At 37.1% G+C, this 21,243-nt stretch overlaps 1 protein-coding gene across 4 annotated transcripts in view; it reads left to right on the top strand.

Moving 5' to 3' along the window:
- Nucleotides 1-10,740: 10,740 nt before the first annotated feature.
- Nucleotides 10,741-21,243, top strand: part of LOC120340501 (arf-GAP with Rho-GAP domain, ANK repeat and PH domain-containing protein 1-like) — a 49,456-nt gene continuing 38,953 nt past the window's right edge. For 3 of the 4 annotated variants that reach the window (XM_078119727.1, XM_078119726.1, XM_039408776.2), the window contains exons 1-3: nt 10,741-11,046; nt 13,746-15,883; nt 19,262-19,435. In XM_078119727.1, the coding sequence (XP_077975853.1) occupies nt 10,881-11,046; nt 13,746-15,883; nt 19,262-19,435 (2,478 nt within the window). In that variant the 5' untranslated portion in view covers nt 10,741-10,880. Of the gene's footprint in view, nt 11,047-13,745; nt 15,884-18,491; nt 18,634-19,261; nt 19,436-21,243 lie in introns of those variants that run through there. The other variant, XM_078119728.1, reaches the window with a different exon arrangement.

Below are 21,243 nucleotides of genomic sequence, written 5' to 3'. Positions count from 1 at the left end.
TTCAATGAAAGAATCGGAAAAAATTTAAATGAATATAATACATGAATTAGGTGAATACATGAATTAGGTGATTGCTTCCCATTTCTAGATATTGGAACATAACCACTGTCAGACTTTCCGATTAGAGAAACTGAAGCTTAGTTCAGTAACGCACAGTACAGCAGTACGGTACTACAAATTCACACCCATTTCTGCATTTCAGCATTTGGATATAACCACAGACAGAGATACCGAATTGTATACAGGACCGTACTGCCAGTCTGGATTTCATGGCCTTTTTGAACGAGAAATCGGGCGTGCAATCAGAAATTCCCGCGTGCAAATAAGAATCCCTGGCGTGCAATTATCAGAGCCATTATATAATGGCTCTGCAATTATAGCTCACGGCGTGCAAAACAACTGCGCCCGCGTGCAACTGACTTTGACATTAGATACCTCTCAATACATCACCGTTCGGTATCGGATAAAAATTACGTTGAATCAGATCAAAAATGGACGTTTGACCTTTAACCCCAAACATTTTTTTCTACAGTTTGTCGCTAATTTTGAGAGTGTTTGTGCGATATTGGATACCGGTACTGTTCAGTACATCCGCGTAAAATTATTGAATAAAAAATACGTTGAACCAGAGAAAAATGGACATACTTTGTCATTAATTTTGGGAGTGCAAATTAGAGCAAAATTGGCCGTTTGACCGTTGACCCCAAACAGTATTTTTATACTCCGTCACTAATTTTGAGAGTGTTTGTTCGACTTTAAATACCGGTACTGTTCAGTACATTCGTGTAAAATTATTGTATGAAAAATACGCTAAATCAGAGCCGTACCTGGCCAGCGTTGGTGCGGGGGCGATCTTTTCGTCCATAACTGTTCTCACGGGATTCCTATCATTCAACACGATATGGTCTTTTTTGCTTCGCATTTTTCGATCAGACCAAATTTTGCAAGCTAGTATTAGTCGACAATTGTGGAGTTATAATATTTTGGCATCTTTATATTACTGGATTATTGATTTTAAAACAATTTAAACCGATTTACATTGGTGAACAATTGCAAATTTTCGGCGTGCAAAATTGAATTCGCTCGCGTGCATTTTTGCGCAGCGCTAGCGCCCTCGGGCGTGCACCCGCCATGGAATCCAGTCTGGCCGTACTGTAGCCTACCGTCTGTCGGGTAACCAATGAGTAAAAAAAAATGAGAAAACTGCTGTACTGGAATAACAGAATCAATTTCCATTACTGCAATATGATCTTGTACCGATACCGTCTGACCTACTGTACGTTTACGACCGTAAGTCTTAAATTTACAGTATTGCTGTATTGAGTTAAGTTAGACAGTTCGGGCAATCAATCAATCATTTTATTTCGTCTCTCTGACTAAAACGGAACAATACAAAAAAGTAAACAGACAACAAATACAGAGATACCTGGAAGGCGAGCATAACTTAAAATAAAGTTAAAAAACGTACAAGTACGTGCCCACCCACCAAAAAATAAAATAGAAATAATACGATTATACAAAAAATATGGACACGATTCAAAACCGGGCAGTGCTTATAACTCAATTTAAAATGATAAAAGCCAAATAATTGCTTGAATCAGTGGATAATTTACATGGAGTAAAATAAGTGTTGTGCTTGAAATAAGACAGCAAAATTCAGGTAGATAAAATTAAATGTAATAGAATCCCAACGACCTCCTCCGTCTCTGATAGATGTTTCAAATGTTTGTATACGATTATGGTAGCTGAGAAATCGCCAGGATTAGCCTTACAGTAAATATATATAAATAAAGCTGATCTCGAATTCTGTAAATTTTGGGTCTGAGATTCCCATATAGCATAGAAATATACCGATACAGGTCAAAATCTATCTATGATAGATCATAGATCTGTTATATATGTACTTCCATACAGGTACCGTATCGTTGAACTCTGTCACAGAGTCGGTGTACAATTTCAGAATTTGCAACTCATTACGGTACGTACCGGTACGGTACGGTAACGTTTCATTAATCTTTCTGTTTTTGTCTGTTTGTGGGTCGACCGCTTCCGGTACCGGTACTCATTTCGCGTGTGTCAATAATCATTTCACTTACAAGTAAAATAGTCTACTCTAGACACTATGCAGGCAATCAGCAATAACAAGCCTAACAAAACCGGATTATAGACTCTCAACAAAATTGACAAACGGAAGACGGACGAAATCAGGTGGGCGGACACGCCGAAAGTTTACTTTTGACAAACATGCAAACTTTAATGCTATAGCGACCACTAGTGATAACCCGAAAGGCGATTGATTTCCGGAAAATCGTTCAACCGTCCATAAACATTTCTACTCAGTATTTTAGTAAACTGCCAAAATCTTTCATTAAATTCTGTCAAAAGTTTGATATATAAATTGTCGTTGACAAGTGCAATGTTTTTGTTAATTCATCCCTAATTTTGATTCATCCAACCGTTTAGAAACAATTGTAAATAGTAAAAAGCACGCTAAGAACATAATACATGCCCAAGATGATAAATCGATCAAAATAGTTGTTTTTTTCATAGATAAATTTATCTCATTGCACAGGATCAAAAGTTTAAAGCTTGAGAAAGCTTAGATAATAATTCTATTTGTCTGAAGAGAAAGTGAAATTTATTATTTATTAATAATACTGTACAGTCGTCGTAACAACAAGCAATAAATATTTTAACAAAAGAGCGATGATTGAAGTGCGCGATTTCTGATGACGTCATGGCACACAAAAATTGAATCCCGCAGACATTTTTAAAATTAATAAAAGTAATAGCAGTAATAGTAAAATACAATATTCAACCACTGAAAATTTCAAAGCGATTGATCTTGTAATTGAAGTTAAATCGATTTTTCGAAGAAAAACAGGAAAAAAACAAGAGAACGATATGATCAAATAAACGGACACGAAATAGTATAGGTATGCAGTCTGTCACGGTAGTCTACCATTAAGGTGTCGATAACAATGTAGCCTACAGGTACCATTTGACAACCGCGAAAGCGGAACCGCCACAAGGAGCGCAATTTTTGATTTTGAGAAGGTTATCGTACACAAAAACAAATTGCATCAGAAGCCACAGAAATTTTTAAAATAAATAAATAATCTTCTAGCGAAAAATACAATCTTCAACCGCTGAAAATTTCAAAGCAATTGGTCCAGTAGCTATTGAGAAAAGCTTCTGAATACTAACGAGGAGATCAACAATAACAAAACAATCCATAAGAAGACCACTGGGTGTCCAACAAAAGCAACAACGTAATAACAAAACATTTATTTATATGTACACACCGTGTCCAATAATATGTTCAGTAGGAAAAACGCTTAAACTTTGCAATGTAAGGTAGCCACCCGACTTTAAACCGCAATAAAAACTCTCCCTATACTTTATCTATGCTTATGATGCGGATGTTTTCGAGAATGTTTTTTTTTTAATATATTTGACCAACTGCAATAAAAAGTACACTTACTTTAGTATACTAAACCCCATCTTTTTGAAACCGCGTGGTTTTTGAAACAAATTGCCTGCTAAGTTATTCAATTTGCACATATGTCGAAGGTCCATATGTGCTAAAAAATGGCGAAGGATGTATGTTGACCCAAACATTGACAATATTCTGGGCGCAACTCGTGCGACATTGAGGTATTTTTCCATTGACATACTTTTCCATAACTCAATAGTCCCTCACCCTAAAGCACATTTCAGTTGGTTTCATCATAAAGAGAATGCACGATGAATCATAATATTTCTGTTAAATCGCAGCATGATCGTAGTTTGCAAGATATTTTTTCCAAAATAAAAAAACAAGACGGAAAGAGCCGCATGAAACCGCAGCAAGGGCCGCATGCGGCTCGCGAGCCGAGGGTTGGCCATTCCTGCTCTATACTGAACCGATTCAGTTCATAAAAATTTGACATTAAGTAAAGACCTATGTGCAAATGCATAACTTTGGTAACTGTTTGAACCTGAAAATCAGTGTTCACATTGCGTGTGACGTCACTTCCACTTGACTTTATTCAACGTTTAACAACATATCGCAATGGTCAAATTTATAGAAAATAAATCGTGGGATTAAAACACGGATAAATAAGAAAATTTAAAAAGGCATCTAACAAGGTGCTGGAAATTTTATCCCGAAAATTGATAATTTAACTCGACCGTTTAGTTCAGGTTGTAGCCAATCATAGTGTGTATCTGAATGTTTATCACTCACAGCCCGTCGACCGCTGGTCGTGTAATTTCATATTACTCATGATGTAAAAGTGCTATTCTCTTACTTTGGTGTTATGTTCCTATGTCAAACGGTATGTGCCGTTTTTAAACGCTAGTATCCCTACGTTCTAATATGTATTTATGCTTTGATCATTCATATAAACTTATAAAGTCAGGCGATCTATTTCATTTTCATACAGTAAGTAACAACTTCTCCGTCCATATGCTTCAAAATGCACTTCGATAGTTTGTGTTTGTATTGGCGATTAGGGTTTATTTTTTTTAAAAAACGGAGTTTAGCTATTTGGTAGTAATGTCCTAATTTTGTGTGTTTATCATTTCATACTAACAAGGTGGCAATAAATCAATTCAACAACATGTCAGTATCCCTGTACGCGTAGGCTGATAGCAAAAACTGCTGTGCTTGGTTAATAGGACATGCCAAACATCGCCGTATACAATGTGCGGAAACTGCGTCGGCGAATATTCCTGAGTCCACGAATTACTCAACGATATATGCGTGTGTGTGTGTATGATTACTAAAGTTGCCCTCGGATGACGACACTAGAAAACTGCTAGGGAAGCTATAACGTTCAAATAGACTGTAGTCATTATACGAAAGAAAGCTGCTGAGGTGCATTACAGAACATATGAGTAGAAACTTTGATATCGATAAAGATAAAGTTATGGACAGAGATGAAGAGAGTGATTCATAGTTGCTCGAGTTTTAGTCTTCTTTGACATTAATAAGATGGAAGAATTCCATATTCCGACCAGACAGGATCTTTTTGGTAATGGCACTGCATAATGAATAATGATACAGCTATATATATATTAGATGCTTCTAGTAAAAAAAAAACTTGTTTTTACTTTCTCTTAATTTAATTAAAGAACGAAATGTTGCGATCCAATCAATGTGTATCGCCGACCATTTACTTGGTGGATTCTCGGATATAGGGTATGGATAAAACCAAGAAGTATTTAAAACACAGGCCACAACCATATTTAAATTTAAAGCAGTAATAACATTGATTGTATTGTGAGGTTAGCATATCAGGTAACATTTACTAAAGTATAGGTCGTCGATGCAAATGCGTTCTACGCATTGGTTTGCGTCAGAGACGCGACAGTTTCCGGCATGTTTTACGCTATGTACCATATCTTATCACAGAACAGCTGAATCCGAAAGGAAATATGCTAACCACCGAAGCAGCATAATAATCAATGTTTTTTCTGCCCATGAATGTGCTTTTTGTTCGTAATTAGAAAACATATAAACTCAGTCTATAGGTAGCAGATATAGGTGTTAATGATTTCTTTGGGCACCGAACGGCCGAAACTAAATAAAATGCCCTTGAACAAGCAAAACAACTCTGATCTGCTATTATTAAAAAGAAACGGTATAGCTATTAGCTTTATCCATTCTAATGGAAATTAGGAGCACCCTCGCTAATATGACTTATAACACTGATTAAATATTGAGAGTTTCCCCGCCTATGTTATTATAAGTGTGGTGATACAATTCTCAATTGACTATTCTAATCATTTTTGTATTGTTGCATTCTATTGTTGTATAGATATTTTCTAGTTAATGAATATCGTTTTGAATACACTTGCCTTCGTCATTGCATAGATATTTCCTTCCGCGACATAAGATAGTGAGTAGTTTGGTTGCAGGACGACATATAGTAGATTAGTTTCTCCTGTAGCTGGGAGCGCTTGAGACAAATATCGATTCTTTTTTTCAATACCTTGAGTTTGTTTAGTTTTTAGTATCTTATTGGTCTTGAATGTCAATTCTATTTTGTTTCTGTAACGGAAACAAAGCTTTGGGTTGAAGTATTGCAATTAGTAATCAGAATCGAATTTTACCTAATGCATAACCTCAGACGATGTATATTTGCTGAATGAGATCATATGATCAATTCAAAAGATTATTTCGAGTTTCTTTTTATCGGTAGTTAGATCTTCAATCGGTCAAATCAAGAGTTTGAGGGAAAATCTTTTACATAATAAGACATGTTATAGATTTCCGAAGCCTATTTTGTAATCCTGTTTATTATCAACCTATCTACTATGCCTTCTTTGGTCATTCAGGGAGAATTACGATCTCTTGCAAGAGCATAAAAACATTATCATTTAGTCGGCGACGATATTTTATTCTTGATATCTACCCATGTCATCAATATCACGTAAAAACATCAGATCACGACTTTGAAACGTTTCCTTGTATCAGGTAATATACGAAACACGGGCATTGTCTGTGCCCCTCATCTGTAGTTGCCACATTCGAAATGAATATGGGACATTCTGAATAATGTAAATTTTCTATGCACACTTGTTCAGTGCTATTTTTTACAAAAAGTTTTACCTGAAATATGAGAAGTTAGTCGTACTTGGGATTATGACGTAATTAGGAACAAGGCATTCCAAGTCAAAACACACGCGTTCTTTGTTGAATTATGCAGTCATTTTACTTCAAGGGATGAATACATATATATGCATGATCTAATCATGAAGGATGAAGGCGCAGTAGTGTGCGAGCGGTCAGCGCATGTAGCTTCTGTGGTTAAACGGCACGCAGGATAGTACATTTGGGGAAAAATTACGGATATATATGTGCCACTGAATGCGGTATTAGGCTAAATTTACGGAATGGGGACGTATTGTTCCACCAAAATATTTTTTAGTTTGCTTGGTTATTACTAAACTTGTGCTCTATTGGGTTGGATAAAGTTCTCAAAATATAAGAATGAATGGAAAATTATGTATCTATGGTTAAAGTGGCCACTGTGTGAGATTTGTTGTCGTACGAGGATATGAGACGCAAAACCTCACATTATTTTTGAATGTAAAATTATTACCGTATTTGCTAACCAGAAAACTGTTGTTAGTTCAAGTAATGGAATTTAGTTAGAGGACATTTGACGATTCGTAAGTCCAGAGTGAAACCGGGAATTTTTTTTCAATCATAGTCAATGGGGAATGAAGATTTCCTGGACTACAGAGAAATTCTTCCTATATTTTACAATCGTGCATTAATCATTGACATGACCAAACCAAGTTTAAATCTTCGAAATCACAATTTCTTTTCAAACTATCGGAGCACTGCGATTGAAAAGTTATGGCAACCGATGTTAGTTAGCCTAGTCTGCAACTATTCAGAAAACAAAGTGACAATTACCTTATTTGATTTGAACCTAAATTTTAGATTGAATATATACAAACTGTCGAATAAAACCAAAAATTAGGGAATCGAGTAATTGTTGACGAGCGTGCCTGGTATCTGTCAAAATGAAAGAGTCGTTTCGCCGGTTAAGTTTTAATTATGACCCCATCGACAACTTATTGCTGATTAGTCATTATTACGGAAAAACAAGGAAGTCGATGCCCTAGAAAACATCTCTTGTAATGTGTAGGCGCAGGGAACAAGAATCGGAGTCTCACAAACAACTACATGATATATTCTCAAAATGCAAACAGATCTTATTTTAAATATGACATAAATAAACGTCAACTTTCCGTAGTGGCCGTGTAGACGTATTAGTGTTTGGTCTCTGATATATTCAAAATTGGACACATAGCGTCGCTGGAGAATAGTCTTCACAATTCCATAGTTATATACAAATAATATGAAGAGCTAGCGGAGTAATTCCAATTTCAAAGGAAGTCTTTACGTTCATTGGGCACATTGGAAAATATTAACCAAAAATTTTGAAACCGAAATTAAACAGGATTACAAGTTTTTGAATAGGCGTAATTGAAGTGATGACCATAATGGCTGTTTGGTAAAGTTCAAAATAATTTTTGCCGAAACTGATACTGATCGTACATGTGGGATAATAAAAATATGATGCTATATTTTTTACTACCTGAAAAGTCTAGTGTGATGTCACTTCGGAACATGATGAAATATATTATGACGTAATAATGGATGGTTTTCCATTCTTGAAAATATTTTAATGCAACATAATTGAATTTCATGAATATATATATTGTGATGGCATAATGCAAGATGTAATGACCGCCATGGTAACCATTAGAGACATGGTACGCCCAAAGCGTATATATAATACGGCTGGCATCCGCATACACATAATGAAAACGCGTAGTGTGAGACTATTTTCTATGCATGTGCAGCGAGGAGGACTAGGCTCTATTTGAAGTCCTTTCTCGACTGACCATGCTCCAACAATATTGCTTTAATCACATAATACTTTTTGCTACAGCTTAAAATCAACGTGCGTGCTTTAGCTATTACAGTCGGCAGTTTGCATTGCTGCACTAAGTAAATTAGATTACGCATGACGTTTTTTGATTGCAGTAGCCACATCGCAACTTACACTCATCGACTTCATTACAATGTTCGAGAATAGTTTGTTTGTATTTATGTTTAGAATGTCTGAAAATGCTTGAATAATGTATTTCGACTGTGTGCAATGTGAGTTTCTATACAAACTTCTAGTAATGTTTATATTTAATTCAGTAAATATATATGGTGCCGGAATTAAATTCTTTTACTCTGCTCAAACCAGGAGAAAAAGTTTCGCTCACACCCTAAGCACCTGTGCTACCGTTAATTATACACGAAAACTATTCGTTGCTGTTCAGTGTCGAATACCCCTTCATGTTTACTGCTGCTTTTCAGAGTAAATATTGAGTTTTCTACTCATCTTGCATTTGTTTGTTCCATATACGTTCATCATTTGTTGCATCACACTAAACAATTCTGTCGACTAAAGCCGATTCAGCACGTTCGTCATTACAGTCACAAATCAGTGTTTTACCAGGTGGCGGAGAGTTTGGCAAGGGACCTAACATTAGAGTCGAGTCAACAAAATTCAACAGTTTAGACTTGGTCTACGACTTTACTTTTGTAGCGCAATACCACATGTTGATTTGAAGGTAGAGACAAAACTAGTTAACTAACTAATTTTTAATAATTTGATGAGTTTTTCTGTCTTTATCGGAAACAGAACTGCAGTTTCATTCCAGTCTCTACGAACAGTTAGTACGTTAGTAACAATGTGAAATACCTTTCTCGGATTGGTTATTAGAAGTAGTGTTTGAATAAATAAAGTGGTGCACGTTATGTTAATCTAGGTGACCGTACATTTGAACCCATGTACATTTGAACCCATGCGTATATCCACGGGTTCAATCTATATGTGGGTGCTAAAACCCAAGGGTTAGGGTTAGTATGGGTTTAAAAAAAAAATCCATAGGTGCAATAGCATACAGGTGCAATTGTCATGGGTTCAAATGTACGTGGGTTCAAATGTAATGGAACCGTTAATCTAAAATGTATTCATTTGTGGCTCTGAATAAACCATCAAAATCGGTAGTCATATTTATATTTTCTTCTCAGTAGGTGCCTTGTGCTTTAGGCTTCGGTTCAATTAAGCGATAATCGCTGGGCTAGACTATCTGGTCCAGCCCACATTCGCCAATGCTCTACACGGGCAAACTACGACCCGCGGGCCAAATCCGGCTCTTTGGGCAATTCAATATGGCCCGCCTGATGCAACCGCAACCAAACTAAAACCACATTTTAATGTTTTAGTTAAAAATAACTCAAGGAATTTGTTGAAATTGCGATTAAATTTAGTTTCGGCACGAGGCTTATTGTTTTCATTTTTGCTTTTGTAACATTGTAAATATTGTACCTAAAATATAATTTTTACCTCACACTTACATGGCCAGCCAGTATAGATGGGCAAAATTCCTGGCCACTACTCCGAAAACCTTGCCCACTCCTGTAGTATACAGTCTACACTCTACAGGCATTGTTGATAAAGCTGAACCCAATAAATTTGCTGCTGTGTTGATTCTTATGTAAATTATCACTCTATGTTTTTTTTCATTATTAATTATTCATTTAGTTTACAACTATTATAAAATTCATATTTGACAATACGCATGAATGTGGTGTTCCTGATTGACCTTATCAGAACAACATTTCACAACGTGATTACGCTCATACTATTGTGTTAATTTCTGCTTTCGACGTCTGATTCGAATGCACACAATGCGGTTTTCAGTTTGACATTAGTCACAGGATGCACTGTTAAGTTGGACGTAGGGTTGAGTCTTATTACGAACAATTCAACAACACAGTTGAAAGTTCATCTTCGGATGCACTGCCTTCGCTCCAGAACTGTGTGTACCAATATGGAGGTATTTAATTTTGTTTGCCTACTTTACATCAAGTTATGCAAGGGAACTGAAACCTATGGGCAAAGAGTTCCCGAACTTGTAATTGAACTAAAATGAGGAAAATCGGAATAAAATTATGGCCTAACCCTGCCCTGGTACACACACTACGGGAGTACCACACTGCCGGTGAAATTTATTTTGCCTTTAATCATGTTACCGGCATGGCATTTTAGGCTTATGTTCCCCCAAATTGACAAAACATTAAGCGAAAGTGATTTGTAGATTTATATTTCTATATTACTAGGTACTAAGTTTTCATATCGTTCTTTTCAAAATTTTATTTGCTTTTATAGCGATCATGGAAATATGTTTGGTTTCAAATAACATTGCTAGCTAACATGTGTAAGTTTGATAAAACACAAGTAGGGTTGGATTATAATCACCAGAGTTAGCAAATTAATCTTGATTTTTAAAACTGTCGGATATTTCAAATACCCATGGCAGAAAACAACGACCTCGACGAAGATATTGGGTCGTTCATAATCCGACTGAAACTACCGGAAAATTACATCAAATTTTTTCACGATAATGGATTCAAAACGACGGGTGATTGCCGTGAAATTGACGAACCGATACTCAAAGCCATGGGAATAACTCTTCCAGGTAAATATTATGATGAAGCTAGTAAACTGTTTATGCTGTACTGATTACTGCCTACGTAGAACCATATGTCATTCGCTTAAACCGTGCACATAGCTCTATTTGTTATTCAAACGTTGATTGATCATTCACTTACTAAAGAAGTTATTGAAACCTCGACTATAAATTGATCTGAAATTTACAGATCAGCACAGCGTAAATTAGCGTTTTCTCCCGGTCCAGGGGTGTACCCAGGGGGTGGTTCTACGGGTCGGAACCCCCCTTTCGCAATGTAAAAAATGCATTTTTCTGTGACATACACAGCATTTTTCGTAGATTAAAACGCATTTTAGACCCTCAAGACTTCTAAAACCCCACCGTCCCACGTTTTCCGGACCCGCTAGTTGTTACGGTCGGGCAATTAGAAAATCAAAGTCCACCACCCCACCCCCGTTATTGAAAATTCCTGGTTAAGACCCTGTTCCTATCCATTGAATTGTCAAAATTTCAATCCTGACATGTATTATGAGACATACGAAATGCTACACAATACCTCTTATATATCATAGTTTCAGTAGCGTCAGGGACTAACAAAGACTTACTACTAACTTACTCGAACAAATAACACCCGATGAAAACTAAGGACTGCGTTAGCAATGGACTAATATTCCATTGAAGTTAGCTACCTTATGACATCAATGTGTAGTTTCAGTAATGGTAAGATCGACAAACATGCATTTCACAGTGGTTACGCAGGCCAGTTAGTATATGGAACCGAAGCCGTGTGTTGCAATTTGAATGTTTTCAATTGTACGAACATAGTGTGAATTATGGTAGCTTGTAGCTGCATTAGATCAACGCAGTTTTGCTGAATTTATGCCAAAAAGTGTCGAGCATATATATTTGTTACAAAATTTGTCAGAGTTATTTAACCGGTCGGGCTTGTAGCACATTGCATACTAAATGTGATGACATATTACGTCACCAGTCAAATCACGAGTTTAAGCAAATAACCCGCTTGTTTATACATGTTGTTCTTGTTACTACCATATCGATACTGTGACCAAATAAGTACAAATAACCGTACTCTGGTTCGAGATTAATTAACAGTAGCTTTTCATTTTAAATGGGTTCGTTTCGACTTAAAAAGAGCGGCCAAATTCATTCTATGTCGATAGTAGTGTGTTAAAATCGACAAGCTTACCGGAACAAGCGTCAATCACCAGTTTTTCATACGTGTTAACTGTACTCATATATCGGCATCTTAGGTAAGAACAAGCAGTATTAGATTCAGGTTAATTGTTCATAGCACAGCCAGTAGCTGCTGATCCAATGTCTTTCCGCCTTTGGTATTAGTCATCGGTTACGCATACATATTTTGATTGTGTTTCGGTTGCTTACTTGAGTTGGCTCAATGATTATGATGCTCATATCAAAACAGCGGATGCAATCACACGACGTCTTAGATGGTTAGGTACATAGACGTCGTCTTATAATATTAGCCAGTATTAGTTGAAGGCTATTGCGTTGCAGAAATAGGCGATTCGTTTTGGTGGTTAGCCCGCGTTTAATTATGTGCAGCAGTATCAAGATTCCCGAAACATGCAAATAAATAGGTTTTTTTACTTTTTTCATTAGGTGCCGATGTTCGATAAACAGTATTGGTTTTCCGCGTCTCCCTTCACCCTGAAATGCAATTTCTTTGTATATACCTTATTGTAATTTGTATGCCATGAGTGCCTTTTCAGCATAAACTACTGACTACTGATTACAATAATAATTGAAGATCGTGTTCCAACAGCAAATTTTCGGCAATATTTATTTTTTTAAATGTTTTATCGTGTACTAAAAATCTATTAATAACTTTCAAATCAGATGCTCTTCAATCTTCCCCGTGTGTACTTGTATGTGCGAAATCTAGTGAAGCAAACCAGTTACTTTGACTACAACTGGTCATAACGGAATTGAGATAATTAATGGTGCCAACTGTCAGGGAAAGCTTAGACTGCTAGCATATATACAAGATGTTATTACATGTATATATATACTTAAATACTGTAAAAATATTTGTCATGCAAGATCATTTTAGGGATTACATGTCATGAATAGAACAGTCCAGAAAATATCAATTACTTGAAGTGATCGTATATCGCGATATATACTATGTAGTTTAAGGTACACAAATTTCACACTTTTATATCCACGATATAGAACTTCGCTATAAAATTATCTTCGCTTACTATTTCTCACCAAAATAATAAGGTTATTGCGGAGAGAATCAGATGCATTGACTATATGACCTCGCACTCTGCCATTTTCATATGTTCTTAGATGTTTATGACAATAATACTAAATAACTAAAAAAAATTTTGGTAATACTAAATCGAATATAAGGTAATATTTCTGTTTCCTCGGGAAAACAACAAAAACCAACCCCGGTTGCCAAACGCTGACATATCTCATAAATTGTTGTTGTTTGTAAGAATTTTCAAATTTTATCAAAATCGATTCTTCTCAGATTTCTCGATGATTTGGAGATACTTTTAAGAGTTAAGATTTTAAATATGTTTGGTGTTAAATAATCTCTTTAATTCGCACTGTATAGGCACAGTTTTCGAAAAGCTTTATTTTGGGGAATGTGCATGTGTAAGCCCCATAATTTTATGTAAAAATATATGTATGTCTGAGTACACTTTTTAATTCATAGCTATATTATCCTTCAGGTCATTTTCGACGTATTTTGAATAAGCTGCCAAGATGCGCAGTACGTAAGCCACCAAGAAATCCCAAAATGGATTTATTATCACCTTCAAAAACTGACAGTGATGAAGACGCCGGTAGAAAATCACCCGGACTACAGTTTCTCCCTCTGGCATCCGAACGAACTTCTCAAGCTCATATTGAGCATGGCCCTGTGAAACAGGGGGCTTATTTTCCAAGTACCGAATTAGCCGAAGATCCTTACCTAAATTGGAAAGGTCCGCAACACTCTCAAGAAATTACTACAGCAGATAATCAACTTCGACCTTTAACGCCTCCATCTTTGGAATTTTCGAATCTTCCTGAAGATGCAGCCGAGGAAAGTCCGTATGAAAACACACCAACACATGCCGTAAAACTTCCAATGGAATTACCCGATGAACAATTATTTGACGACCTCCCACCACCGCCGGATTTACCCTCACCACCGCCGGATTCACCTCCGCCACCGCCCCCAGAGGATCCATATATGATGAGCCAAACGCTTCCGCTTGTCGAAGATGAAAATCCATACTTGACTGAAAATCCGCCCCAACCTTCTGATGACTATAACTTTCTTCACGAAACGCCAAAACCAATCAATATCTTTTTAGAGGACGTATATAACACAACATCACAGAACTACACCGACGAAGGCGATTACGATCATTTAAAAAGTGACACCGAAGGAAGTTTGTCCATTCCCCACTCACCAACGTGCATTGGTGGCGCCGTTGCAAGTATTTTTGCACATGAAACATCGTCGCGCACCAGTTCACTCGAAAGAAATCAGTTCGAGGGTGAGTACGATCTCCTCAACTCACAGTCTCCGAGAAAAGAGGTTCCTGTACCCGCATTACTCTCTCCTAAGGAACGTTCTTTACCACGTTCAAATAATTCGAGTGAGTCACACTATGATCATCCTCCCATACATCGTACTGTTTCTGGTGATAGCGAAAAAAGCGCGAAAAACTTGCCTCTGCCGCCACCACCGTGGAAAACAGTCATAGAAGAGAAAAACAATGTGAGCAATAGCGGTGGAGATTGTTCTATGAAAGCTGTTCTGTCGAAGCAAAATTCAGTGCAGTCGACGACAGGCGACGAGACAGATTTCTGGGCACTTGACCATATGGACGACACGAATAACAAAGATGAGGGCGATTACGACACGTTAGCCTTGAACCTAAGCGGTAATACTAACTACGGCTCAAAATCAATGATGCCTCGCACAAAATCGATACAAGGCGAGAACGACGACGGCACGACTTACGATTATGAAGTACTCGAGTATAAGATTCGACGGCCTCACAGTCCGCAGCCTCCGATAGGTAAGCTAGGCGAACTCCCGCCTGTTCCGCATAATACACCGTCGCATGCATTGGATGATTATGACGATGAAGAAGATCAGGAGGCTTCATACGAGGAGGTAGAATTCCAGCCAAAAGATAACAGAAAATTTGTTCCTGCGGCAATTGAAACAAGTATATATGGAAGTATGGATAGCGAAGATCGGGGTCGAAGCATGACTATGAATTCTCAGCCACCAAAGGATAAAAAACACGCTTCAAATAGAAGATTCACTGGTGTTCAGGCTCAACTTCAAAAGGCAAAAGCGGCAGTATCGAAAGTAAAACCAAAAAGAAAAAAGGCTTTAATGAAACTGGGTGATTCTCGAAACCAGTCGTTTAGTGATAATGATAGTGAAGGCAGTGAGATATCATCAACCAGAGGTTCAGCCGATACTTTAAATAAATCTCTCGAAGATTTAACAGCCGTGTCGGATCTTCCACCTGCGTACCCAAGCCGGCATCAAAGACAACCAAGCGATACTTTGCCTCCTGGGGCGAGTATGCCAAGCAGTGGGGCTGGCTTTAGGGGTTCTAGATTAACCAGAATATCACCCGTAACTCGTCGAAAACGAGTTGACGCTCTGTCGTATTCAAGCGGACAAGATTTTTCGAACTCACAACCAGAGGAAGGAATATACGAAGACGTCGACCCAAGACGAAATGGGTTACCAGATATCGGAGTTCGTGATAGATTTAACAACTTGAAGGAAAACAAGAAGCGACCTATAAAAGCACCCAGACAGCGACCTGTATCTGTATTCATGGACCTATCGGTGAGTTTGTAATTTATTCAATTGTTGTGACAAAAACTATTTCCAATTACCCTCGTTTTTACAACTATCAGATCATACTGTTCATTAAGGCGAGCAGGCTATTCTCCTATGCAGGGTGTCGTAAATATAATAATAAAAAAAAGAACCGAGGTCATTTGTAACATAGTCTAGAGCAGTTCGGACCAGGGGCCAAAAATTTTGCCCACCTAGACTGGCGGGCCATGTGAGTGTGACGTGAAAAGTTTCATTTTATGAACAATATTTACAATGTTACAAAACCAAAGGAGAAAAACAATAAACCTCGTGCCAAAATTAAATTTAATCTCAATCTCAACAAATTCCATGTACTATTTTTTAGCTAAAATATCAAAATTTGGTTTTAGTTTGGCTGTGGCAGCATCAGGCGACAGGCGGGCCAGCTTGTATAACCCAACCGGATTTGCCACGCGGCCGTAGTTTGCCATGCCAGGTTTAGAGAGAACAAAACGTTAGGCAAATCGTCCTAGATTACTTTTAGGTACAATCATACACAAACAAAAGTTGTTACAGAGTTGAATAAATTTTCTACTTTTTCGTGGAGGTATTTGAGAAATTTACCGGTTCTGTTTTTAAATCCTCCTGTACTGCCTAACTTCGGACAAAGTTCAAATTTATTCACAATGCTGTTCAAATATGTAAGTTATGTTTATAGCTCTAGGAGTCTAGATTGTGCCTGATTTCAATCAGAGCTATGATTGGACTCGAACCCCAAATTTCAAGACAATAGCCCAGAGTCCTAAGTCACTGAATTGAGGTCCTTTTTCGAATCTACGCCCGGAAATCTGCGTCAATTAGAAAACTTCAAATTATATTAGACAGCGTGTCTATCTATCTATTCAGAAAGTATAATACTTTTTACGGTTTTAAGCAGGCTGGATTCGCCAATTTAAGCTTATTTCAGTACCAGATCAAAATTTTAACCATTACTGCAAATGGAAACATTGACAATAACTATTCAGAAATTACAGTTATAAATACCTATAATCAATGAGCACTGTTCTTCATTACAGTTTTTGTAAATCTTAATTATGCAATCTGAGCCTGCACATATATTTTTGAAATGCCACCGCCCACTTCAGACAAATATTCAAGAAAGCTTCGAACGTTTCCTCTTTAGCCATTAAATAGCATTCATCAGTTTTGAACAGACAAGTTAATCTTTGGTATTTCGTTCAAACTGTTTTATGTGGGTTCTAAAAGCTTGAGCAGTGGTTTAGTTTAGAGTAAGAGGCGTTTATGGAAAGTTCCAACAATATCTATTAGGTTCAAGCATAGGTGTATTATAGTTCATTCAGCAACAATATACAAAAACCAAAGCATAAAATTTTGAAATGCTGACTTGCAGTGTCATTGTTTAGACTTACTTGACTAATGAGTTCTCCTTCATGTTTGCTATGATTCTCAATTCGCCCCGCGTAGTACAAGATATTTAGCGCTCAAGAAATGTGTGTACCAATATGGAGGTAACTAATTTTGTTCACCTACTTCATATCAAATAGTGTATAGGTACGGAAGCCTATGGGCAGGAGTATATTCACTTGGCTAACACAGACATAACCCTAACTGGTAATAGAACTAAAATAAGGAATATCGGAATAAAATTATATGCACTGCGGGAGTACGGGATATTTTTAGTATCATGATAAACCAAATTATGGTTTATAAAGCTGTAAATGCTTCGAATTAGACTGAATGTAAACGCTACTGGAATCCTACATAGCGCCCTTTAATCCCTTTAGGCACTTGAAAAGCAAACAACATGCAAATAAAATGTATCTTGGCCGAGTATCCAAAGTATATTGTTAGATTATATCAGTAAGTGTTGGAGATTTTCTCCAACTCATATTTGCACTATTCGATACAGTGTATTCATGATTTGACACATATTTTACCTATGGCCCATTCTTGTTCAAGGAAGATGAATTCACCATGAAACACCGGAAAATATTCTCTTGTATTTTCAATTCCCACTGCGGCAGAATCGGAACAATTATATGACCAAAGTCTTATATTCTCACGAAATGTGCAATTACTGCTAAAAATATTCAGTATTATTTACAATAATAGCTATCTAATAATAACTGCCTATTGTGCGGCGTAGGTATTTCTTTAATTTAAAATCACAACTTCCTGATGGAAGTTTTGCAAGGCTGAATGTTATAAGAAAACTAGGAGCAATAGGAAATTCTATTCTTACGAGTTACGATTGGTGCATAACATCACGTATACCTTCTGTTTTGACGTGACGTAACTTAGGGCTTTTCCTGATTTCCGATAAGACTACCAGGCTCATAATTATCCCCTTATATTTACATGGAAGAATGAATAAGAATTGAAAAATTATGACTTTCTTTAGGAAGTGCCTCCGTACCATTCATAATTTCTTCCTTGTTGGTTTCTGCGCCAACTTTATACTTTAGCTTTAGATCTTTAGGCTTTAGCTACCAGTTCTTTCAAAACTATAGTATCTGCTCATCTTAGCAGTGGATGCATGTGCAGGGCCTGGTTCGTAGGGGAAGACGTGTCAATACACTGATCTAGTAAGAACCTTGCAACTCGCGAATTCTCCTTTGGGTGATTCTCAGTGCAATTTTTTCCTCTTGTGATATAAAGAGTAGATTAGAGTTAAAAACATGGATGTGGATTATTTTTTACGTATGGAAAGGATAAAAGAGATTATGGTGGATGCAAAGAAGGAAATAGACGACGAGGTCTATCTTTTTATATTTCATCACCGCACATATCTAGGAAAAATTCTATAGTCATTTTTTTTTATAACTTATACAATTAGGATGAAAAATAAATAGGATAGGAAGCCGGAGACAGTTACTCATTTTTGGGCGGTTTGAATTGTGACAATATATGTTGAAACAATGGCCATGGTTGGGAGACTTAAAATATACGCGTGCTCATGTTTTATTCATAAAATGAACTCTAGGATGGAATTTGCTATTTGTCATGGTCGCACAGTTCGCTTTCCATCATTATATGGGTATATGGTAATTATTAACTTCTTTAGTGCTACATATGCATGTGCCTAAATGATGGATGAAACCGTCCTCCAGCAGCGGGGCGAGATCACTTCCATAACAATAGAACTTGCGGAGCTGGGTTGCAGTGGATGGGGAACGTGTTTCGAAGGTTTACCACGATAGGACCACCACAATATTTTGGCGGAGTTTGTCACCATGGCAACGAGACAACCCCAGGAATGGCAGGAATATGTTTTCAAACTAACGATATCAACCCCAATTTGTTATTATTTTCATAAATTTTCAACGATTTCCAGATCACTTTTTCTTTATACAATATTAATACATACATTATCACTCTTTTCAGAGAAATACACAAAGCAGTCTTGCACCAGCAGAAGATGAAAGATCTCGTACTTATTCTGCGACACTCAAACGTGGTCAAACCTTTGAAACCAATTATGAAGAGGAACCAGACGAATATATGGACATAAATGAGTTTTTGAAGCAGGGAGCTCCAATCCTAACCGTGTCTCCACTGGTAAGTGGAAATTCATTTTGTCAAAAGTATAAATTTTGGACTACTTTTTGAATATCTGCTCTAGAGACTGTAGTGTCTGCACGTATGTCAAATATTTCACATGGCCTATCCTGCCACCATAACATTATGCTTTTCGCCGAAAGTACGGATTAATATTTCGGAACGGAGTCGGAGCGATTTCCTTCAAAGGAGGAGTCGAATATGAAGTGGCTCTTGGTTTTGAATCAGGGCCAGTAAATTTTCTTCGATATAATTTTTTTCGGTATACCTTATTCAGTTTCGTTCAGAGTTGCATATTTTCACTCTTCGACTAACCTCAAGAAGCATACTATTGCGCTTAAATACCGTGGGAACATATACGATAAATGTTATTATAAATTATGAGCTCAGACTTGTTTTCATATAATGGTAATGGCTTTCTCCACCATCAAGCCCGTGCATCTGAAACAAATACAGTAAATGGTAATCCCATACCTGATATGTACTGGTAACCGGACGAGAGACCGTGGTTTGTCATCAAATCGTATTATCGGCTTTGCTCTCCTCCAGAATAAATTGAAAATCCCCTTTTTATACACAATATGCTAGCGTTTATATAAAAATTAAACGATTTTGTAAGTTTTCGCTACTTAGTGCACGGTCGCGATTGTTGCATCTACAATCCAATTGTTTGCTCTCATTTGATTTTTGTATTAGGCGTTCTACACAAGGCTTTGTGCAGGCAACCATTATGCTATAGCTAGAGTGCAGCCCACATCACAATATGTGTTAAAATCTGAAATACTGATCTTGGTGACTGAGAGGGTATCACACATGGCCGTGCTTGAAGGAATGATTTATTGGTTTTGGAATTACAATGGATACATATTCAGGAATGCTTAATCTTTGCACATAATGTAAATCCATATACGAGGAAAAAATAATAAGACAAGCGAACACCGCCCACTTCCGGTTTTTCACGTTTTGTGATGGCGTAACCGAGCTTCTTATTCGGTTCGGTTGAAAATTCTTTATTCACAAAATACCCGCGAATGAATTCGTTCTTGTGTTTTTACGGATACACAAAAGCGAAGTTTGCTATGTACACAAAGAAATGTGACATAAACATTACAATCAGGTGCCAATGAAATTGACTAAACTGAAATTGTTGCCACTAGGGGCGCCACGTGGTCGTTGCTAAAAATTGACCGTTCCTACAGAATGCGTAATTTACATTAACGATTATAAATAATGAAAATATACAAGGTATGTTGTATTTTAAATTACAACTTGAAATCTAACTAAGCCAAATCTAGAAATAGTAAAAATGAAGTTATATGTAATTAAATCTAGTTTTCTAGAGCTATAAAAATCCTGAAAACAAAAAAGAGAGTCGCGGTTATGAGTACTGTACACCATTTCATTCCAATGTACAATCGAATTTTAAAAATTCTCACACAGCGACATGAATGGTAAATAAAATCTTTCGCTTCATACCGGTTTCCCACTTCTTACCGGATTCGACTCCAATAATCCGATTGTATTCATGTCTGGCGTCACTCTTGCCTGCTGTGGAAAGTTACTAACTTATTCGTTATTGCGATACGCTTGATGTAACAACGGGCAATTTTTCCACGAAATTGCATTAGGTACGTGATATGCTGTATCGATTAACATAAATCTAAAACTACGACGCATGTGTCACCACTCGTTCAATTAATTTTGTGAGCCAACGTACCACTAGGAAATGCTTCTATCACCACTGGCCATAGATGAACCTTCTATATGAGCACACAAGCGCTGCTTATGGGCTTTAACGATTTTTATTG

This window comes from Styela clava, chromosome 14, assembly GCF_964204865.1.
Source record: "Styela clava chromosome 14, kaStyClav1.hap1.2, whole genome shotgun sequence".
NCBI classification, from domain to species: domain Eukaryota; kingdom Metazoa; phylum Chordata; class Ascidiacea; order Stolidobranchia; family Styelidae; genus Styela; species Styela clava.
The sequence above is the reverse complement of the archived record's forward strand: the minus strand, read 5'-3'. Positions and strand labels throughout refer to the sequence as shown.